General features: G+C 32.2%; 1 protein-coding gene across 1 annotated transcript in view; it reads left to right on the top strand.

Moving 5' to 3' along the window:
• The first annotated feature begins 2,606 nt into the window (after positions 1-2,606).
• The window catches only part of LOC106459973 (trafficking protein particle complex subunit 8-like), a 61,263-nt gene continuing 38,621 nt past the window's right edge, over positions 2,607-25,248 (top strand). Inside the window, exons 1-4 of the mRNA XM_022386552.1 lie at positions 2,607-2,737; positions 12,089-12,351; positions 20,838-21,032; positions 23,049-23,138. Of these exons, the coding sequence (XP_022242260.1) occupies positions 12,195-12,351; positions 20,838-21,032; positions 23,049-23,138 (442 nt within the window). The 5' untranslated portion in view covers positions 2,607-2,737; positions 12,089-12,194. The remainder of the gene's footprint in view (positions 2,738-12,088; positions 12,352-20,837; positions 21,033-23,048; positions 23,139-25,248) is intronic.

Genomic DNA, 25,248 nt, shown 5'->3' with positions numbered 1-25,248 from the left:
CGTTATAATGTGACGGTCAATCCCACTATTCGTTGGTAAAAGAGTAGCCCAAGAGTTGGCGGTGGGTGATGATGACTATCTGCCTTCCCTCTAGTCTTACACTGCTAAATTAGGGACGGTTAGCGCAGATAGCCCTCGTGTAGCTTTGCGCGAAAATTCAAAAACAAACAAACAAGTAGTTACAGAGGTTGATGTGGATTTGTGTTTTTCTCTCTTGTATACGTTAGTTGAAATAGTCTATGATGTATATAGCTTTAAATTATGGGTACCTCACTTGGACTCTTTATCCAGTGCAGATGCGTTTGGAAAGCTTTTCTATATTCAAGCAGCCAGTACAGTGATTACAGAATATAGAAGCTTGGCAGTAATTTAAGGCTTACAAAGACATATATGTGAAAAAAGTTGTTCATTTACCATTGTTGCTACTTTCATTATATATGGGTATTATTATTATTTTGAGCTTATTCGAATGTTGTCAGTACATTGATACTATGGTTAAAATATAGAAAAGTACAAGGTAATAAGAACAATGTACTCAACATATTATAAGGTGTATCTAACATAACTCACCTAGTATTAAAACATATTAACACACATGATCGCCGTCACACCAAACATTCTCGCTCTTTCAGCCATGGGAGCGTTATAAAGTGAAGGTCAATCCCACTATTCGTTGGCAAAAGAATATCCCAAGAGTTGGCGATGGGTGGTGATGACTAGCTACCTTTCCTCTAGTCTTACACTGCTAAGTTAGGGATGGCTAACGCAGATAGCCCACGTGTAATTTTGCGCGAAATTCATAACAAACAAACACACATGGAGCAAGCAACTAGAAGTAATGAATAAATTTAAATCGTAAACAGTAGTCAAAAAATACGCTTTCTAATTTCTATCATTTATTATTTTTGGTGTTAATAAACATTAGTTTTTTGTTGTTTTTTAACTATCTATACTACTACCAAATTTTATAGCTGAGCAATAACATTTGTCCACGCAAGTAAGCAGGGGCGTTCGAGGGGGTTTGGCTGAACCCCCTATTTTTGTGATGTAAATTTATGATGCTTATATAGTTATAGCGCAGCTGCTTATGATATTTAACGTTTTATAAATAGTTTACATTCTTCTGATGAAGTATTAACATTTTGTGGCTTGAAATAGTCATGTGCTTTCAGACCCCCTGGCATTAGCATGCTGATTGTGCTGTGTACAATATGTGTTGACATTTGATTTCACAAATTAAAATCCCCTTTCAAACATTCTGTATATAGGCCTGATGTCGTAGTAGCTTTCAAGCTGCTCTAAGCGTTCACTGTCGAAGCTGTTTAGCAGGCTTTCATTGGCCACAAGACGTTATTCCGGAACATTATATTAACCTTTGCCCATATTGGTGTAAGATCCTTTTAAAGAACTTTACGTTAACTATATTGAACGAAGCAAACCTTATTGGTTGTGTACTTTCATTGGCCACAAGACGTTATTCCGGAATATTATATTAACCTTTGCCCATATTGGTGTAAGGTCCTTTTAAAGAACTTTACATTAACTATATTGAATGAAGCAAACCTCATTGGTTGTGTACTGTAAGTAACTTACACTTTACTTTTTCTTTAACGTTATTTTCATTAACAGTAATTTTTATTATGAAGATTAGTTTGCATTGTTACAGCTTAGTATATGTACTTAGAACTAACCCAAATCTCCTAAGCTAGCCGAACCTTGTCAGATTATAATGGGATTACAGCCGAAAATATGGCTAACAATGAAAGGACTCAAATGATGGAATAATGCATTCTAATTATTGTGAGTAAGAAGACGAGGAAAATGTATTTAATGAGCCATTTTCATTACTTGATATATTTTTAGTTCGGATATATGTGGGTAGCTTCCTTTAATCAGAATTTAATATCAACTGTCATTTAGCTCTAATCAACATCAACGAATTTCAGGTCGTACTTATATCTGTGTTAGTTTACTACAATCTATAAGCTGTTATCTAGTTACAAACATAAAATAATAATAATAATTATTTCACGGATGACTTCCTACAGAAGTGACTCAGTAAACAATTAAGAACTTATTCGACGACTCCAGATTTGCATTACTTCACGCTTATCTATGTGACAGATACAAACCCCCGCTCCATCCCCACCAAAAAACATGGAAATTTGCAAGGAATAATTTCAAAACATATTCCATAATGTCTCAAATGAACAATACCTTTAGCATCGAATTTGAATACCTTTAGCAGCCTTGCGCCCGTGGCTTTGACCCAATTAGGAGGTGGCTCTGCGACCTGCGGGTGAATATGATATGTTAGAAAATGCAAAACAAAAGTGAATAATAATGGCATGCATAATATTAAAAATGAGTAATACTTGTTTCTCTTTTTTCTTTCTCTCTTTCCCTAGGGCAGCAGTAAGTTTACAAACTTGCAACGCTAAATCCGGGGTTTGATTCCCCGGAATGTACACAGCATATAGCCCAGTGTGGCTTTGCTATAACAAACAAACAAACTCTTTCCCTTTTTTTACAGCCTAGGGTACACACGCACAAACAGAATGCCCTCTACACACTTACGATTTGTTAATAGTCGCTAGAGTGCGTTGTATATTAATTTCTATGTTGCCATCTCGTGAATGAGAATTTTAATTAGAATTTTCAATAAAGTTGCAATGTGTGCTAATAATAATATAGCCTAAATTAGGTTAGTTGCTATTAATTTCCTGTATACCAAAACGTAAGTAGGTGCACTAAAAAATACAGCGTTTGTCAATATATCAGCTATTGCATTGGTATTAGTATTGTATATTGTATTACGTAGTTCAAAACGCTTGGGGAATGTGATCGTATTCATAAAACTAATACAAATATGGTATATTAGTTATATGCTATAGGCCTAACCGCAGCCCAAAACTCATTTTCAGAAGTATAACATGCACATCTTACCACAAGTCTTCAGGTATTTTAGAATAATTTAATTTCTTGAATTGAAGCTCATTTTGAGGGTAAGTTAAGCCTAATTACAAGGTCAATGATTTTGAATTTCTAGTAATTTATCATAACATACGGACGATAAGGGATAATTTGGCTGCCTTTACACACCCACTTTTGAAAAGAGTAAATATTAAACCTACCCTTTATTGTTTAGGAAGTCTTCATTTCCCCTCTCAAAGTTTTATAAACTGTCAGACTTGGGTCATACTAAACACCAAAATGGACTGAAAAGAAAATTATGGCACTGAAAAGGAAGCAAATACGTAAAGATTAGTTTATAGTTTATATGAGGTATTGGCTTTGGGATGTGTGGAATAAAGTTGCTAGGTAGTTTAGCAGCAAACACATTTCTTTTGCTCTATGGTTCCCTTAACCTAGGAATTTCTGTGAAGGCCCACACACACACATACGTGTATTGATACCTTAAAAGAACTAATTTTGACAAAGAGAATAATATGAGTTTTCTGATTTTGAGTAGATTCCAATTGTATTAATATACTTCTAAATATTAAGAACTGGTCAAACTCTGCTACTGCCTGTAACAACGTATTCCTTAGGTCAGCCTGTTAGAAAAGGTAAAACTGTTTTAACTGGAGCCTAACCTATCTTTTTTTTTCCAAATCTTAAGCTTATAACGACATTCCTTTCATCCAATTATATTCAAAGTATAGCACAAAGAAATCGGAGGCTTTTATCCCGTCAGTTCCCTTGTTAATTGTATAGACTTAAATTAGATCACTTCTTACCCTTTTTTTTCTCAGGATAGAATAACTTGGATCTTTCCCTATCCTCACAAGATTCTTTCATCCCCTGAAGCATATGAGTAAACTTTCTGTGAATATCTTCCAATATGGCAATAACCTTTCTGTGAACCTCTTCAAACATGTTAATAACCTTTCTGTGAACCTCTTCAAACATGTTAATAACCTTTCTGTGAACCTCTTCAAACGTGTTAATAACCTTTCTGTGAACCTCTTCAAACATGTTAATAACCATTCTGTGAACCTCTTCAAACATGTTAATAACCTTTCTGTGAACCTCTTCAAACATGTTAATAACCTTTCTGTGAACCTCTTCAAACATGTTAATAACCTTTCTGTGAACCTCTTCAAACATGTTAATAACAAACTTTAGTCAGTGTTCCAAATGAGGCTTATATAATAATTGATATAGAGATAATTACTAATTGTAATTAGTATGTTGATAAATAAACCCTAAATTATATTAGCTTTACTACTAGCAGCAGGATACTGCTTTGATGGCTTAAGTGACTTATCCACAACTTTGTCAGTCATGTTATTGAGTAGAACTGAGCGATTAGTGGAATTTACTGAACTCAGTTGTTGGGCTTGTTAATCGATTACATTCAACTAATCAATTATTTTAATGTGATGTCTAAGAAAATCCATTATTGTCAGGATATGTGTTAAAAACAAAAGTTATGATGATAAAAATTTGGTTTTGATAAACACGGTGGGCAGTGCACTGATACTCTATTATGTATCTTTGTGTTTAACATCCACACATGGTGGGATATTTTGATCAGTTGGGTATTTGGAATAATAAAAAACAGTGATAATCAGAAATCCTAATTTCAATTAATTGTTATTTTTGTAGGTCATAACACTAACCAGTTAAGCTGAACAAGCTTAAATTAATCAAATTTAATGATTAGAAATCATAATGGGAGTTAAAAAGAAATTAAGTTATGTCTTTCTTGACCATGTGTCATGAAACCTGCATGGATATATATATACAGAATATATGATAAATTCAAAATAATATAATATTACAAAAAGATAGAAATGCTTGGTATTTTCTTGTATGACAGGTTCAGTCTGGCCCTTGGGGCAGGTTGAAACCAACTGTAAAGTAAACTTACAGCATTCATCCCTGGTTTGCTCTGTTTATCTTTAGTAAGTGAAATAGATTTGGATTTCCATGTTATCCTTTTCTTCATTTTTTAAGAACATGCCTATCTTGAATTGAAAGCAATTTATTTTTAAAAACCTTTCAACTCATTATCCCAACTCACTAATGATAAATCTTATTTCATGGCCTCGAAATTGACTTTCTGAAAATTAAGAACAAAAATTTGATTGGTGTTATTTCAGCATGTTGCATATGATGACAACTGCTATGTTTGCCATAATCCAGCCGGCCCGATAAGCCCTGTTGTTGGGCAGAAGGCCTCGTTGGCACTAGATGTAGTGTAGTTGACATGTTATAGCTTATAGCATGTTCTTCTTGGCTTTCACTCGTGGGTTCCTGGAATTACTACTGCTGTGAATGCATGACCCACCGTGGGAACAAAACGACTAGCTTGCTGATTTGACAGTTCTTGCGAATGACAGTAAATTTAATTCAAATACAGTAATGACAGAAAATAAATAATCAGTGTTAGTATAATATTGCTATTAATTCTTACCTTAAAAATATGATGTGTAAATAACTTTAATTAATAATAAATACAATTTACATGTATAATATTATTTACACTTTAATAGTTGTTTGTGAAAATTGATGATATATATATAGTGCCTAGACCACTACTATGTCTGCTGTATCCCATTTGGCATGATGAGCCCTGGTATTGGCACTGGATATAGTGTGGTTAACATAATACATTCTCCTTTGTTTTTACTCATTGTTTCTTAGATTAACATCAAACCTATATAAAAGCCAGTGTGTGTCACATGCTTGATTTCTCAAAACTGGAGGAGTCATAAAAGCATTTATCCAGCTAGAATAGTTTGATTACTGTCTGCCTATTGTGATTTTGGTGATGGGTGAAAGGTACCATGAGGGGTGTGTGTGTGCTGTATAAGTGTGGTGAGTGAATGAATCACCTAGTCTAGAGCCAAATGCATAAAATTTATTATGAAAGTAAAAATATCGATTCAACTTCCTGAATTAAGCTATTTTTTATTATATCACCAGTGTTTTTAATAAAAAAACAAATCTTTTTAATTAACGGAGACTAAATTAGTAAATCAACAAATATTTTTCATATTTTGTTATCTATACATTTCGTTTTATACTTTCAGTACATAGACTAACAACAATATTAGGTTATACTTTTGTTGCTGAGCAACATGACATAAAAGCCATCGCTGGAACGTAGTGTTACCAAAACGTGATGGCTTTTCTATATATTAGAAATTGTTAATCTAACTGATTTTCACCAATAATTATTCTATGAATAAATTAATTTCATGAACAGTCTTAATTCTGATTGGCTCACAAAGAAATTTACAAATGTTTGACTGCCTGAATTGCATTTTTCTGCCTCTTTGTTGGTCAAACTTGATTTTGCAAAATTTATTTATTTCAGTTAGCTATGAAATGTGAGGTGAGGGTATACTGTGGGAATGGGTGGTAGTACTTGCCTGTTATTTTTGATGGGTTATATGCTAGGTATGCAATAATCACTACTTTAACTGTTGCAACCGTTAGTGGTCAATGATAAATCTAAAATGGCATCCTCTCTCTTTGATAACTCTCTTGCCATTGCCATTCAGTATACATGTAGAAGTGGATTTCAAACTAATTGCCAATTGGTATACATGTAGAAAATGATCTTGATCCACTTCGAGAAATCTCTATCATTCTCTGTTTGACTCGATAAAATCCCAATCGTTGTCTCTAAACTTAGTCTTATAATTATTGCATTAGTATTCTTAGTTGATCTTATTATACAATTTTTCATTGACCTCATTTGCCTGATTAAGTGGCCTATAACAATTGCCAATTAAAAACTTTCAATCCTTCAATCCCCTTGACTACTGTTTTTTACATCTTCAATCCCAGTAATCTGCAGTTCATCCCTTACATAAAGAGCTATTTCTTATTCAAGCGGTCTCCAAGTTTTATTTTCCAAAAAGTGGGTCCCTCATCATAAAATTCAGAAGATTTACTTCAACCCGTCCTTTTTTTAAAAGTCTATCGCTATTAAAAAACTTATAATCTAAATTGTTTTATTGACATTATTTTCTTAGTGTCACAAAATGTCACTAGTTCCCATTATGTAATAGTCATCCATTTGAAGGAGGTTAATTAAGGATTGGACATGTGAACCCTTGCTATTATTCCTTTTAAGTCCTTGAATAGTGGACAAGTGCCAGAAGATGAGAAGTTAAAGCTACTCCCCCTTTCTAGGTAGGTAATGAAAATTGTCACACTAATCATAGGCCTATTAGTCTTCCATCAGTGGTGGAAAAAGTTTTTGAAAGTCTGGTAAAAGATGCTTTGCAAAGTCTTTCTTAAAGTTTTGTTGGATAATCAGTATAGTTTCACTAGAGGAAAATCTTCCCATACTAAATATTTTGTCATTCTTTGAAGAGGTTACTGCTTATGTAGATTAGGATACATGTCTGGATTTTGATGAGGTGCTATATAAAAGGCTTGTGTAAAAGGTTATCTCTGTAGATGTGGGGGATAGGTTGGCTCATTAGATAGAAAACTGGCTGGATGGAATAAAACAAATCTTTATAAATGGAGTTAAGGCAAGTTGAATTAATGTCACAGATGGTATACTTTAGGGCTCAGTGTTAGAACCTTTCCTCTATTTGATTGACATCAGTGATGTAGTTGAAGGAATGGTTATTTATATTTGCTGATGATATTAAAGTTTTGGGTGTTGCTGCCTGTGAAGAGGATGTTGCTAACTTACAAAAAAGATTTAGACTATTTGGTGAATAGGGAAAATAATGGCAGACGGCTTTTAACTATTATAAATGTAAGATAATGCACGTGAAATATTAGAATTTGAATCATGAGTATAAATTTGATGGGAATAACTTTAACAGTTTAATGGAAGAAAAAGATGTTGGTGTTCTGGTTGTTCAGTTTCATAAGTCATCGAAGCAATGTGCTGTTGCTAATGGTAGGGCTTTAGGTTGTATCTACAAAAATACTGAATACAAGGTTTTAATGTCCTGATATAGGTTATTGGTTAGGCCAAACTTGGAGTACCATGTTCTGTCTTGGGATCCTTACCTTAGAAAAGACATTGAATTGTTGGAAAAGGTTCAGAGGAGGGCTACTAAGATGATATCTGGGATGAAAATCTTTGAAATTGTTTTCTCTTAAAGAAAAGAGAGGGGATCTGATTGAAAGGTTTAAGATTGTCAAGGGTACTGATAGTGTTGATGCATCATCTTTTTGTATATAGTAGTGAGGATGGTAATACTAAGGAAAACAAATATAAATTTTGGCAGTGTAGGAATTGTTTTCAGCTAAAATAGCTGTGTTTTTCTAATGGTGGTTGGCCTTTGGAATGGGTTGCCTTCAAGATATGTATGATATATTTGTAGTGTATACGTGCATGTATATATAACAAAAAGATTCAATGTGTGTGAATGTTTTAAAAGAACAAGCTAGGTTAGTTTATATGATATATTTGTAGTGTATACGTGCATGTATATATAAAAAAATAATCAATGTGTGAATGTTTTAAAAGTCTATTGCATCATATTGTAAACAGTATAAATACAAAAATGCTTTGTTTCTATAACTGTGACAAAATATTTTTATATCTAAATCATATTCTATATTTGATAACCTGATGGTTGTATATTTCTAAACCTTTTTCTATATTTGATAACCTGATGGGTGTATTTTTTTTAGATTCATTCTATGTTTGACAACCTGATGGTTGTATTTTTTTAGATTGATTCTATATTTGACAACCTGATGTTTGTATTTTTTTAGCTTTATTCTATATTTGACAACCTTATGGTTGTATTTTTTTAGCTTTATTCTATATTTGACAACCTTATGGTTTCAAATATAGAATAAAGCTAAAAAAATACAAACATCAGGTTGTCAAATATAGAATAAATCTAAAAAAATACAACCATCAGGTTGACAAATATAGAATAAATCTAAAAAAATACCAACCTGATGGTTGTATTTTTTTAGATTTATTCTATATTTGACAACCTGATGGTTGTATTTTTTTAGCTTTATTCTATATTTGACAACCTGATGGTTGTATTTTTTTTAGATTGATTCTATATTTGACAACCTGATGGTTGTATTTTTTAGATTTATTCCCATTTTGTTTACTCCAGTTTAGTCTATTGCCAATGGGAGTAGACAAACTGGGATTTTACCTAAAGCCTACTTATATGTTCAAGTTATGGCATTTTCATAATGTAACATAAGACAACAATTTGTCCCTTCAAAGCTGACCATCTCAAACTTCCGTAAAGTGCTCACCTCCATTATTTTGTCAATATTAGCTCATTCCTACAAGTCAACCACCCTGTTATAAAATAGAACTGTCTTAACAGAAGACTAGCTTGTCTTTTCTAAATAGTAAAACTGAAATTTCTAATAGTATTATCTACAGGTAAATTGTATGCCTTTATCCTGTTGATCACCCACCTTCACATGATAAGCTTGAAAACTACAATAAGATTACCTCTTATCCTCGGGGATCCTGCCAAATGTTTCATTCTCTCAACTAGCCAGAAGAAACTACTCCTGAAATGAACACACATCTGTTTCCATCTCTATATATCTGAATGAGTTCCTTATACTTTAAAGCAGCTCTTCATATTTATATTATTCATTCCTATGTGTTCTACAAAAAAAAATGCCCTTTTGTACATTAACTATACTCTATAATGTCCTGTACTTTAATACCTGACAAGCAAAAAAGTTTTAGTCCTAGTCTTTCGGTTATCTTTAGTACAAACAGTTTGTTAGTAAACTTAATTTGATAGTCTCCCACCATGTAAACTTCTTGATCATTAAGCAGTCACAGTTGTAAAACTTACTCAAACCTAGCCAAGATTACCTTTTGACTCATCTTTTAAACTTTTCTCATGTTCTCATAATTATATTCATGAAAATTAAGAACTTGTATTTAATTTTCCTTGAACTTAATTTTTAGTCAAACTGGACCATTGTTACTAATACGGTGCCTTAGGTCAATGGTTGGATCTTTGTTTTTTTCTTATTTACATAAATGATATTGATATGGGGCATGATAAGTAAATTAATACAAGTTGTTTGGGTGACATTAAACTCTTGGGTATTTCTGACTGTGTTGAGGATGATGAGGGATACCACAGAATGATTTGGATAGTTGGACACATTTGACATTAACCTTTAATTACAATAAGAGCTAAGATGATGTATTTGGATCTTACATTTAATAGCATGACTGAAAAAAAGAATCTTGCCATAGTGGCAGACAAGTCACTCAAACCACTGAGACAGTGCACTGTTGCTAATAATAAAACTAATATAATTTTACGGTATATTTTTTTACTCATCATTTACAAGTCAAAAGTGGTAGTTATCTATCCATACAAATCACCAGTTAAGCCTCAGTTGGTCTCTTTACCTTAGAAAGGATGCTGAGTTATTGGAAAGGGTTCAGAGGAAGGCTACTAGGATGATTTTGGAAATAGGAATGGGTTATTTTTTATGAAAAGGTTAAAACCTAAGAACTTATTTTCTCTTGAGGAAAAAAAGAATGGTAAGGGATTATCAGAAGGGAGTGATAAGACAAAGGCCTCTTGACTTCTTTGGGCTGCATGTATATTTTGAAGACAAAAGATTAAGAGGACACAAGTTGAAGGTTATTTGAAGGATGAAGAATAACAGTGTGTAAAAATGAAGTTGTTAGGAGTAGAATTGAAGTATAAGTGTAATACTCTAATTGATTAATCATCAGACATGTTGATCCTTTACGTTCAGTTAAATGATGAGACTAGAATAGTTAGAATTATCAAAAGTAGTAAAAATCAGAAATATTAATTTTAATTAGTTCATTATTTTTGTGAGTTGTAACTAAATGATTAACCTGTATAACCTTGAAATAACTTTAAATAATAATGAGCAACCATGATGGCAGTATTTTGATTACTTGCATATTTGAAACATTAAGTTTGATTAGTTGATTATTTTGCATGACATTAATCGATTTAATCATAATTTTGAATACATTCAAGCTCATTTGGGGCAAGCCCACCACTATTTGGTGTTGTGTTGTCAAGCTCATTTGGGTCAAGCCCATCACTATTTGGTGTTGTGTTGTCAAGCTCATTTGGGTCAAGCCCATCACTATTTGGTGTTGTGTTGTCAAGCTCATTTGGGTCAAGTCCATCACTATTTGGTGTTGTGTTGTCAAGCTCATTTGGAGCAAGCCCATCACTATTTGGTGTTGTGTTGTCTTTCAGTTTTGGTAATTTTATGTGAAAAATGATAAACTGAAAGATGATAGCATGGATACTACATCTATCGATTTCATCTGACCCTAGTATCGTAAATAACCGTCTATACTGAAAGGCTATCATCCGTGAATTTGTAGTAAATAGAATCATAAAAAATACAGTTCTTCCCACATTATTCAAGTTTGATTTGAAAGTCTCAACTTTGCAAACTCTGAAAATTAATGTTACTACTTTTTTGTAAGTTTCATCAGAGATGATGCTTACTAAAACATTAGTTGATAAAGTACATTAATGCACCCCAAGTTAACAGAGAAGTCCTAGAAATATGCTGTAGTTCAGATGTACCTTGAATTAAAGAGAAAACGATTTTTAAATCAGTTATATTTTAGATTTTTTTATTTCTGGAATTAGATGGTGGATGATAGCTCAGCACGTGTATTTTATTATATAACGAGTCACAGTGGTTGTGCAAGGTAAATGTAGTCACTGACTTGCTTAAATTATTAATGTTGTACATGTAGAAGTGACTTCTCTTTCTTGTAATCATTCCCTAACATTATCATTTATTGAACTTTAATCACTACAAGGTCCACTTCCAATGGCAAAAAAACATGTAGAATTTCTGAAAATTGTCATTTTATTGAACTTGAGTTAAGAAAAAGAAATAAATTAGAGCTGTGATAGTAGACTATTCTTATTTTTCACATACTTGTTTATTTTAAGACTTGAATGGGTTCTACATTCCGTAGGCATTGTTTTGTTTGTAGACATTGTATTGAAGTTGTGACTATAATAATCACTTTACATAGTTATACTATTGTACTTTTACATTTAAAGATGTGTTAGTATATGGTGTTCATTTAACCTACACTAAACATATGTTTATACGATTTGTTTTCTTCTAGGATAACTGAATTCTTCAAGTGAACTTAGTCCCGTATATAGTAAACCAAAGATAATAAAAAATGTCACCAAAGTAGTTGTAATGAAGTGAACTCGGTGTTCTACAAGATGTCATCATTTAAGCATACTGCACAAGAACTTATTCAGTATGTGTTTGCCCCAAAGATTGCAGTGGTCAGTAGCTCAGGAGCTGAAGCCATCTGCCAGAAAAACAACTTGACATTTGTACAGTTAGTACGTCCATTTTGTACCTTGAAAAATGAAGGTCAGTGTTGAAATTTTAAAAAATTATGTAAATCAAGTTTCCGTTTGGCTTATGCATAATGTATCACTCAAGATGGCAAACTTCAGTTATGGTTAATGTGTGTGTGTCTGTAGTTCTTGTAAGAAGAAGTTGTGATATTACACTGATGTAGTATGGATAAAGTACAACTCTGTATTTTAACTTATGTTTGAATTGACAGTTTTTTCTGTCAATGTCAACACAACTTTTGGTTATTACAGACCAACACAGCTATATCTGAAATATGCTATGTGGCTTGTAATTATCTTGTTATGAATGGTCATGCAATTGTTGCTATTTAGTGAAGTAGCCACTGCTAATTTTTATTCTTAATAGTAGTTACTTAAGTATTAGGACTGGCAATTGTAGTTTATGAGAAAAAAAAAAGTCTTCAAAATACTGAGTAAAGATACTCTGATTGTTCATGCAAATCATGATTTGTTTTGGTTTCATTAACACAGTAATTAGTTTTTTTTGAAATTTAATTTAAAATTGTTATTCAGAATTATTTTTCTCCAGGTGATGGCTAAATTAAAATTTTTTGTTCCTCTCTATTCTGTCGTAATCCTCAACATGCAGCTAGATCACATTTATCTGAATTGTATGGTTGTGCTTATAATTTAATGAAATCTACTTAAGAGTAACTGGTTAGTGAGACCAGTTTGGATTAGGTTTTAGCAGTACAAAGATTAAATTACAATTCTATGGTTCTTCTTTTAACCAGATTGCTAGTATTAGTTTTCAAGCCTAGTGAGGCTCTTGACGTGATTTACAGAAAATTAAAAGACATAATTTGAGTTTGTTAAGTGATGAATAACGTGGAGATGCACTCACACTACAAGATATATTTGAAATTTTTACTTTATAACAAACAAGCTATTTCTCCTGAAGAACCGAGACACATAGGAACTTTAAGATGTGTTAGTAAAATTGATGTAAGATTTAAAGAATTGCTCTCCTCCTTAACAATGAGACTTTATACAGATTTGGTAATGTCTAGTTGAAATATACAAATTTACAAGGGTCAAACATCATTCTGTGATGAAAATAAAAAAAATATTTTGAATTGGTCCATCAATCCCTTAAGAAATCAACATATTGTTATGTCTCTGTATGTTTGTTTGTTAATTCTTCGAAGATACAAGTCCTTTCTTTACAAAACTTGTTTATTCTTCGTCAATACAACTTTGTAATACACTTAATTTTCACAGTTACACACACTATAGTTCACAACAATTCACTCACTTTCTATCGCGCTTAGACTTAATTGTCTGCCCCCGCCAACTATAGTTCTGATCTCTGTGTCTGCTATCCTCAGCTTCTGCTGACCGTAATCGCTGTCTTTCTTTCTCTCTGCCTGCTTCGTCTCCGCTACGTCTCTGTCTCCACTACTGCTTTGACTCCGTCTGTCTCTCTCACTGTCTAGCGCACTTGTATACGATAATACTGCCTGTTCTAGAAACTTCTAAGACTCTCAACACGTGCTACCAGCGTCACTTGACTTCCGCAGTAGTCACGTGACCGCCGCTGTAGTAACACACCAGCGAATCTTCTAGAATACTCGTCACGTGACCCCACTGTCGTAACAATATTAACCACCCCTTTTTTAAATATGTGAAAGAGTCGAGATGTATACATACCAAAGTGTACTTGCAGGGGATAATGTGTATAGCGGCAATTGGTACACAAATGTGCCTAGCCCCTGCACTAGTATGTGGCTAACATGCTACCTTGGGTACATACAATTTAGATAAAAAACACTGCATCACATTGCTTGAATCGTGAGAAAAACAATAAAATTTAACTCATTTTCAGTAAAAAAAAATATTTTAATACTAAGTTATTTTAGGAATTTTTTTACTTTGAAAATCCTACTGTACAATGTCGTTACTCTCTAGGCCTACTCACTTAACCTGTTTTTTTTTATCCAGCTGTTCTAATACTTAAAAATAAAATAGGCCTACCTCCTTAAAAACATATTTTTTTATCTACCAATATTAATATCTGTATGAAGTTTACAAAGAGAATTGTAAAAAATTACAAATAATTGGAAAATATTGGATCCGAATTGCATGTTTGTCACAATGAAAATTGCATTGAACTTTGTGCTAAGCAAGGTAAGGTTGAATTGTTATTAGAGCTGACTTGGATGCACTTATCTCTGTCTGAAATGTGTTAAGTCCATTCACAATATTTCATGGCACATAGTACTGCTTGTATCTGGATTTCTCAATATATACATTACTTTACATGGTCACATTTTATCTTGATACTTCAAGAAGTCATTTGTGTAAATTTGAGTTTATATTTTTGGTTCTCCTCTTCTGCAAGAAATAAATCCTTTCTGTAACATTTTAGTTTCACCAACAAATAAGAATATTGTTCAACTAGCTTTCCAAGTCAGTGTTGTAAATAACAAATAGTCTTTAAGTCAGACCCCTAAGGGACTCCATTAGTCACTTTCTTTGAATAAAAAAATGTCTATTTACTCTGTTTTTTGCTTTTAAACGAAATTTCTATCCAGTTATTAACTTTTACATCAAGTCCATAAGAATATAAACATTCAAGAATTTTTCAAAACCTTTACAAAATACAATTTAAAGTAAGCTCTTCCTCACCTTCTGTTATGATATAAAAGACTGTTTAGATATTATTGATTAATTTATTTTGTGAGTGAATATTTTATTGTTGTTTAGTTTTGGTTATAATATTAGTTAAAAGCAGGTGATTGTAGGAAGTTTTATCAATAATTCATTGATGTTGAGACTATCGATGTTGCCTATAATACATTGGTGTCTAGAATATAGAAGGTGGGCAGAAGATTAAGTGATAGACATATAAGTAATGTGAGGTGAGTGGAAACAGCAGACAGACAATAGCCAAAGAATGTGTTGAAATGTACTCATTTTTAATCAACTGGCTTCAATATATAAAACAATAAAATAAATAACATAAAAAGCCCTGCTTTGATTTTTCATTGAAAGTATTACATTCTATTTCCCATTCAGGGTAAAGCTTGTCAGAAGGAGTTGGTTAGGACTTAGGATTTCATTTTGCTTCCGGTTATTCCCTTCCAGAGTTCTGTGTGTAATGTTTCTCGATGCTTGTTACATCTATTTATACCTTTTGGGGGGCCTAATTTTGATGTATGCATGGTGGATCTTTACGACTCACTTATTGACTCTGGATTAGTATTTTACCCAACTTTTTGGGCACATCTCAGAGTTTTGTTCATCTGTGGTTCTTATTTGTGTTTCTTGGGTTTAATTCTTCAGTTCGATTTTCTACTCATCATCATCTCTTTCAATTTTGAATCTTGCAGCTTCTATTTAATTTTGTATCTGGGAGTTTCGAACTTTTTCCGCAACAAGGGAATATTAGTCTTATATTTCATGTTTCCCTGGGTTTTTTACTCTCATATCTTTGTGGTGCCAAAGAAAACAGGAGCTTGGAGACTGGAATTAGATCTCTCACATCTTATTTGTTATCTAGATATTCTTACTTTCCAGGTGGAGCCCATGAGAATCTTATGATTGTTTGATAGTTCTCTCATCAAGATGACGGGGAAGTCAAGAGATGCTTATTTACATGTGCTGTCTTCTCCAACATCAGTTTAATTTTTTGTTTTTCACATTTTGGAGTGGTTTTAATTCTTTACTCTCCTCCATTTTCGGTCTGGCTTTGGCACACTATATCTTCATGCATCTAGTCAAACAACTAGCTGGGCAACAACTACAGTTTCGATTGTCATCATTACATTGTTGATTGGCAGATTCTCATTCAGTCTTATGTCACATTACCTATCTAGCTAGCTTCTTCTTTGAGGTGGATTGTGAGAAATCTATTATATTTTTGGGACATCTTCCACAATGATGGCTTCACAGCTGGCAGTTATGAAGTTCTTTGTTATTGGATCTGGCTTCTGAGATAATTCCAATGTTGTCACATCCTTGCAGACGTCAGTGTAACAATCTTGTTGGTCTGTCTCTAGAAGTTGGTGCCTGTGAAATTCAGTTACTTGTCTTCCTGCAGCTTCTCAACAGTGTGCGTTTTTTTTTCAAGTACCTCTTTAATAAATAGGACTTGTCTGCTTCTATTGCACTCTCAACCACTTCAAGTTGTCACAGAAGTCAACCTCACTTTTTCAAATTCTTTTTTCAAGCTTTTTCATTACGTTTTCCACGAATGCCTAGATATTTACTTCGGTGGGATTTAAGTTTGATCTCAAGTTGCCTGGCTTCTCCTTTTAACCTTATGGATACGAGCAAGTAAAAGTGCATGTCATGACTTTTCTACAGAGTTACATTCAAAATTTATTTGAGCTAGTTTCTTATCTTAATTTTCACTTCGCTATGTCATTTGTCACTTCTTTACTCAGAATTGTCCATTTTAGATATTATTTCTATCCCTGCATAAGTTTAACACAAATTACACGCTTATAGTATAGATATTTCTAAAACATAATCTAACTTTATATCCTTCAACCTTCTTGCTTTACTGAGATATAAACCAGAAAATTAAACTCGCATGCCATGTCACCCCCTATCATATCATGTCTTTCAAAAGAATGTCAGATATTTTCTCTGATATTTGCTTTTGGATTATTTATAACCAATCTGGAGAGAATATGTTTGTTTAATGACTTCCTTACAAGACTCTTTATTCTGATAACAGTTTATGAATTATTCAATCTACAATTTCATTCTTTGCTATCACTGAGTCATCTTGATCAGCTAATGGAATTACTCTTATCCACTTATAGCTGAATTAGTTAAATTGCAATAGTTATAAGACATTGTATTCTTTGTACATGTTTTTATTTGGTGTTTTAAATAAATAACAATTAGATAGAGCACTAGCAACACTAGAGGAAAATTTTGTCTTGTTAATCTTTTTAAATTCTTTTAAGAAGTTATTGCTTATGATGATAGTAGTATAACTATGGATTTGATATATATATATATATATTGGTGTTTGGGATAAGTTAGCTTATTTGGTTGAAAAAAACAACAGAGGGTTATATAAATGGAGCTCAGTCAAACTGCATTAATGCCACTAGCGGGGTACCTCAGGGGTCAGTGTTGGGAGCTTTGCTCTTCTTGATTTGCATAATTCACATAGATAAATACCTGGTCTATAAAGTGCTTAGAATTGCTGATAATATTAAGATCTTGAGTTTTGCTGGCTGTAAATAAGATGCCATTGTTTGAAAGATCTTGGGTGTTGCTGGCTGTAAATAAGATGCCATTGTTTGAAAGATCTTGGGTGTTGCTGGCTGTAAATAAGATGCTATTGTTTGAAAGATCTTGAGTGTTGCTGGCTGTAAATAAGATGCCATTGTTTGAAAGATCTTGAGTGTTGCTGGCTGTAAATAAGATGCCATTGTTCCACAAAAGGAATTAGATCATTTTGTGATTTGGACAAAAATTGGGAAATGCATATGGGTTATCATAATTTAAACTGTTACAGGGTTTCATTTACTGAACAATTTTTTCAATAGTAAAACTTTTACAAGAGGATCAGTATGTTTTATTTTACTGAAAAATCTTGTCATTACATACTCGTATACATCTATATAGTCATGCTTTTTCTTCATGTCTTGGGGCACAAAAAATTTCAGCATTCACTTTGGATTTAAATAACTTATACTCATGAAGGTACGTACAGCAGGTATTGAAGAATAATTAGATAACAGTTGTTCACACTATTTGCCTTTACTTCCAGCTTTACAATGGATATGTCATACTGAACCCATGCTTCTTTTCCTTCTAATTTTGTAATTGTTCAGTTTAGATCTTTGAAATTTTCTTTTTGAAAACAGAAGAGTTAGAAGGGATCTGATTTATGTATTTCAGGTTATTAAGGGAATTGATAGTGTAGGTACATCAACTTTTTATGTATTTAATGGCAGGTTAGGAGTCATTTTCAGCTTAGACAGTTTTAATTTTCTAACAGAGTAGTTTTCATTTGTATTTGTTGAATGTAGTGAATCATGGAAATTTAAGGGAATACTTGATAAATAATTAAATTTTTAGGGTTGGATTTGTGTTTGGTTTTCTTTCTTTTTTTTTATTGGCCAACAGACCCTTAAATGTTAAGAACATGTACATCTATAGTGTTCAGACATTTATCAGTCTTAACAGACCCTTAAATGTGAAGTACATGTACATCTATAGTGTTCAGACATTTATCAGCTACAACAGACCCTTAAATGTGAAGTACATGTACATCTATAGTGTTCAGACATTTATCAGTCTTAACAAACCCTTAAATGTGAAGTACATGTACATCTAGAGTGTTCATACATTTATCAGTCCTCTTACAACTAACTTTTTCCTGTTTCTTTACCATAATTAAGCCATGTGGCATATATTGGGCATGTTAAACTCATGTTGGAAGTAGTGTGGGTGATCTGGACTTCAAAGCCTCATCTTCAATCAAACCAAGGTATTTATTGCTTTTGTAGTCCTCTTTGGTCACCACAAGTATTCTTTTGATAGGTATCCAAATGATATTTGTTGAGATTTAAACTAACCATGTCCAGGATCATAATATAACTTATGACTCCAGTGAGGGTTCTTACAAAGGTTACAAGTTGATGTGGTTGGTCATGTTACTTGTACATAACCCTTGTACCATTCCCACAATAAGTTGTTCACCCATTTTTAAGATGTTGACTGTACAAGAGATTTCTGTCTAAACTTGACATTTAAGAACACAATCTCTTATCAACATGCGGACGTGTTGTGATAATTCTATGACTAAGGCTCATTCCATCATGTTCAACATCTTGTTGGGGTTTTAGCACCGACAGCTTGAACACTCGTAGAAGATATCCTGTGGACCATATTGAGGAAGTTTTTAACACATTCACCTCATATTCCTTGCATCCTTATTAAGTAGTTTCAGTTTTTCATTTGTTAGTTACTCCGTTTAACCATTATTCCCAGTGAAAATGGTGGATTAATTTTTTGTGTGTTAGGTTCCAGAATTTTTTACATTTTTGTTCTGATTCTAATCTTTGAGGAAAGTTCAGTGCCTATTCAGATTGATTGGCTGGACATTTTAATATTTATGTTTGGTAGTACTGGAATTGTATGTTGAAGCAATTTGATAAGATAGTTGATAGTCTTAATTTTGGAATGACTCATTTGCTTGAACACCTTCCCAACTCAGAATACCGAGAAATACTTTGGCTGTACATCAGGGGTTCCAAGTTTAAGTGTGTCATCACATCAAGTCTGTTGATCTCCGAGTGTATTCTCCCAATAGTACAGAATTGTTGGGTCTCGGACATCTACTATACAGATGTGTCATTACCTTGTATAATCTGCTTTCTCTTGTTTTAGTGATTGTCATTAATGTTATCTTGCCATCTTTCATATATTTATTATGTTTTTAGGTCACTTCCACTGATGGCTTTTCTCTCTTATCATGTAGCTCCCATAGGCAGCATTTGATATGTTGTTTTTGTGTTGTAGCTGATGGACCACTGATGACCTCTGACAGTGAAAGGCTTATCTTTACATCAGCATTTATGTAATTATAGAATAAATTACATTCTCAAAATTAAGGTTTCTATAATTAAACTAAAATTCACTAAACTTACTCTTCTTTACACCAGAGATGTTTTGTACACAAAATGAAATCACATAAGGGATCTTTTTGTGCCAAACATAAGACAGGTGAAGATTATACCCATATAAAAAACAAAGCCTAGCCTTCATATAGAGGGAATGATAATATACAATTATATGTCAATGAGACCTGTAAATGGCATATGAAGGATGTAACTGGAGTAGTTGAGAGAGAGAATAAAAGAAATATATATTTTCTTTGTCTTTTCTCTAAATATAATTAATAAAAGTAGAGAAAATTAAGTTTTGAAAATTATCATTTAACTAAAAAATGTGGTTCATTATTGGAAATCATAAAAAAATTCATTATTATATATACCTTTTTATTCAGATTTATACATGGAAAAATGCATAGATGTGTCTGGGGTTCCATAGGTTCAGATAAGATTACATTTGTACCAGCAGAGAAATCTCATTGAAAGAGTTTCTGCTCAGTACAGTGCATACATATGTTTATCTGAGTAGCACAAGCTTGTCTTGAGTTTAACTCCACATTTGACCCACTTGAAAGATGAAACCAAACATGAACAAGCTGACTTGTTAGCCAATATAAGGAAGTTGATAAGTCTTGCAACCAGATGTAGTTGCATTTAAAAACTCACTTTTAATGTTTGTTTGTTTTTCACTAAATCACCTTTTTAACTTATAGATTGAATGTAAAAGTTTTTTTTCTTTTTTTCAGCCAGAAGAAAATATTTTAGTTGGAAAATATGTATTCAGTTGATATTAATAATCAGATGAAAAAATTTATTCTTGTAACGTTTTTGTAACTTTTATAATTTTCCAACTGTGATTTAAAAAAAAACAATTGTGTTTTGATTTGTGTTACAGCAACAATACGAGATCCATCAAACTTCAGCTTTACTCTCAAACACTTTCATGTGTGCATGAGAGACATCTGGTGGCAACCACCTCAACCTGCCCTAGCCAAGAAACTTCTTAATGATGCTGTAACAAGTAGCCCTATTCCTGATGATTCTAACAAAACAACTGTGATTATTGGCTCTTATGAATTAAATATTCATAGTAAGTGAAGGAAATTGATTTGTATCGTTTATGTTTCATTATACACAATGTTATGTTTGTTTATTTGTATATGTGGTCATTTTTTTGTCACTTGCTTCTGAAAGAAGTAGGACTTGTGTCAAAAATAACGTAGTGATTGCAGTAGTGTCTGATATGACCTCATCGTTTTCACATACCAAATTTAATACTGTTATAATAGTATAGAATATTGATTGCATCAATACTGTGTATGGAAGTACATTATGCTGATACAATAGAAGATTGATCACCCATGATTTATAAGGATAATGAAAAAAATTTGATTTATAGAACATTCTGCATGTCTTATCGGAACATTTGTGGGCAGAGCACAGATATTCCTTTGTGTAAACTTGTTGTCTAATAAGAAACAAACAGTCTCTACCTTAAATTGGGCAATAGACGTAATTACAGCAATAAAGATGTAGCTTAAGGTATTTAGCTGTTTTTAAACTCTCACTTTGTATTTAAATAAAACATGTTTAGTATGTCTACATTATTCACAGTTTCTTTCCAATCAAATTTAACCTTGTCAGTTTTTTGTTGTGCTTTACACTTTTTAACAAGTTTTTGCAGATTTGTTTTTGAAATTTAAATAGTACATTCTATTTAGTATTAGTAAATTTGCTTGAAGTTTACTGAGATTAACTGATTGTTGAAACTGAAGATATAAGTGAAAACATAGTTGCTCTTTGTTAAAGCCAATAATTTTCAGTTTTATGTTATTATTCACAAAGTTATAGAGAAGCGTGATAGCTAAATTAAAAGAAATAATATGTTGTGATTAATGTTAATTATTTCTGTTTGTCACAGAAGTATATGTGTGTAACTATTACTTCCTTTAGACACTAGAATCCTTTTTTCATCATTACTTTGACTAGTACAGAATGACAATAATTTGTATTTTACGTATTCGATTAAAAAAAAGAATCCTGAATCAAAAAGTAACTTCTAAGATAAAATAAAAATATTTTACATATCAAGGAACTTCTTATGTAAGACAGTTTGCATGAAACACAAGAAAATGTGTATGTCAAAAAATAGATAAAAAAAATACATAAAACTATTATTTCTTGCTTATTTCTTTGTATGTGATTAGAAATTTCAGAGTTTTTTGCAATTTGAGCTTGGTGATATACTGGAAAGCTGAGGTAGATGTACACACGCCACGCTAGGAAGGTTACATAAAAGTTTTATTGAAATAAATTTGAGCTTGATGTCATTTTAATGATATACTGGAAAGCTGAGGTAGATGTACACACGCCACGCTAGGAAGGTTACATAAAAGTTTTATTGAAATAAATTTGAGCTTGATGTCATTTTAATGATATACTGGAAAGCTAAGCTCATGCCATATTAGCAGAGTAAATAAAAGCTTTAGGTTACTAGGAAAGTTTGAAACATCAGGTACAATGCTGTTTATATTGTTAATCTTGTTTGTTTTGGGTTAGTAGAAAACATGAGAAACATGCTGTTTATAAAATCCTGTTTTATATATGCTGTTTTTTTTTGCTTGTTTCAAGTTAACTGTAAACTTGTAACACATGTCTTATATCTGCTATTTTTATGCTTGTTTCAAGTTAACAGCAAACTTGCTGTGACACTTGTCTTATATCTGCTGTTTGTATGCTTGTTTCAAGTTAACAGGAAGCTTGATGTAACACTTGTCTTATATCTGCTGTTTTTATTCTTGTTTCAAGTTAACTGGAAGCTTGCTGTAACACTCTTCATACCTGTTGTTTTCCCACAGGAAAGTAAAATTACTATCGAACTCAGGTTTCAGCATTGTTAGAAATGAACTAATTGAGAATTAAGTTTTTACATCTTATTACTAAATTTTGATAGATATTTGGTGCTTAATATACATAAAAAATTGATTAAAGATTATAAAACAGGAGATTGAATGTTGAACTTTTATACAAGACAAAGAAAAATTGACATTGATGGATTGTTTGATTTATTATAAATAATAAAAAATATTTACCTTATGTTTCTCAGCGTCTACACCATGGTTTGAAGCCTATCGAGATGTGTTTTTTCAAGCTATTTATCCATCAGAACATGAGTTTTCTCAACATTATGTTGCTTGTATCCTTTGATATTATGCAAAAGCTTTTGTTTTTCTTTTGATATTTTTAACTTGTGTAAGTACTTTACTTAACAAAGATCCTGCTGAATTTATGCCATTTTTACTAACTGTTTAATTGGTCATTCAGTTATGTTAATGTACCTTAGCTTGTCCAAGGTCTTCCTTCAGTCTTAGGGAAGGTTTGCACAGGCCATGAAGGTCATGAAATTTTGTAAACAAATATTTTTAATGATGGAAATCTTTAAAAACAATGTGTTTTTTTTATCAGAAGGTCATGCAAAAGACTTCGAAAAATTAACCTCATTGCTCCCACATTGCCAATTTTTATTTATGACAAGCTGTATCATTCTGTTTATTTCAGTTTCACAAAAACAATCTAGAAAATGTGACTCATAAATGGGAAATAAGCTGACTTGGCAACATTGATCAGTAACAAACTTTGAACTGTTGTCATGTGACTATTGTTGGAAGGATATTGTCAGTGTAAACAAGTTCAATACAACAGTGATCAGTAACAAGCTTTGAACTGTTGTCATGTGACTATTGTTGGAAGGATATTGTCAGTGTAAACAAGTTCAATACAACAATGATCAGTAACAAGCTTTGAACTGTTGTCATGTGACTATTGAAACTTTGGATCCCAATTACAAATTATTTCTTGGACATTATTCTGCTTTTAAAGGACAGTCAGAACTTTTTAATACAATATTGTGATGTATGTTATTAATATTATGTTGTCTCTTTGTGTTCTTAATTTTTTTTCAAATCTAAAATAGATAAAATTCATAAAAGATTGGTTCATGGTTTTATTTTCAATCATCATACCCTGTGACAACTGAAACAAATGACAACACCCTTGACAACAAATATATTCGATTCTGAACAATTATTATCATAAATAATGCTTAAATGTGGGTATGTGTTATTGGATGAACTAATCAGATGAACACCATGTTGAAATATAAAGGTTTTATTGACCCACAAAGTTTCCAGTTTACTCAAAAAGTCTTTCTTAAGTGAAATTTTAGCATTGAATTGAGAAAGTGTTTAAAAATAATGTAACTGAATGGGGAAAAAACATGAAGTATATAACATTGTTAAGGCATGCAACAATATGAGAGTGATCTTGGTAACAATGTGTGTTCACACTTTGAATGGTCTTGGTAACAATATGTGTTCACATTTTGAATGGTCTTGGTAACAGTGTGTGTTCACACTTTGAATGGTCTTGGTAACAATATGTGTTCACATTTTGGGTTATCTTGGTAACGATGTGTGTTCACATTTTGCTATGTTGGTTTAGTTGACATTCTGATGTGTCTGTGATCTATGTTCAGCAGCAAATAAGGTATAATCTGACTTTCTATCCTCTTGTCAAGTTTAACTAGTATGATCAATAAATATTAACTGTGTTTTAAGTACATGCTAGAGGTGTTTTTAGCTGCACAGTATTTGGGAGAAAGACACAATTCTTTATCACTTGTTATTAAACTGAAGTTGGGAAGAATTTAAATGATGAATAATTCATTACCACTTTGTTCAATACTTTTTGGTTACAAAGAATTTCTTTTATTGGCTTGTTTTGTAGTATTTGTTTTGCTTCAATAAGTTTTTTTTTCCAGTAACTCAAATGATACTGTTACTACTGGAATATTATGTTCAGCTTTTACTCTATTTTTGTATGAAATATAATGAAACATTAGTTAATTAATTTGGGTGGAGTTCATGTTTTGTTAAAATCAGTAAATTAGGTCCTTGAAAAAAAGATAGCTTGATCCTGGAAAGTCCTGGAATTTGTTTTACATTAGCCTGAGAGAATTGTGCTAAATAGATAAAATTTTTAACTCTTTTTCAGCATGGGCTCGGTCCCTGGGACTGACCTCGTGACCATTTTGTGCTTGTTATAGTTTTCATGCTATAACTTTTAAAGTAGTAAGTGAATGTTAACAAAATTTGGTAGGTTATCAGTAAACATTACAATGCTTTCATACATTAAATATCACATTTTTTTATTAGGTCTTAAGGTTTATAAAGCAATGTTTTTCTTGTGTCTTTTTTTTTCTTTTTGCATGTTGCCTATCTATCATGCAAAATAATATTCATTTTAAG

The sequence above is a fragment of the Limulus polyphemus genome, unplaced genomic scaffold (genome assembly GCF_000517525.1).
Source record: "Limulus polyphemus unplaced genomic scaffold, Limulus_polyphemus-2.1.2 Scaffold689, whole genome shotgun sequence".
NCBI lineage: Eukaryota > Metazoa > Arthropoda > Merostomata > Xiphosura > Limulidae > Limulus > Limulus polyphemus.
The sequence above is the reverse complement of the archived record's forward strand: the minus strand, read 5'-3'. Positions and strand labels throughout refer to the sequence as shown.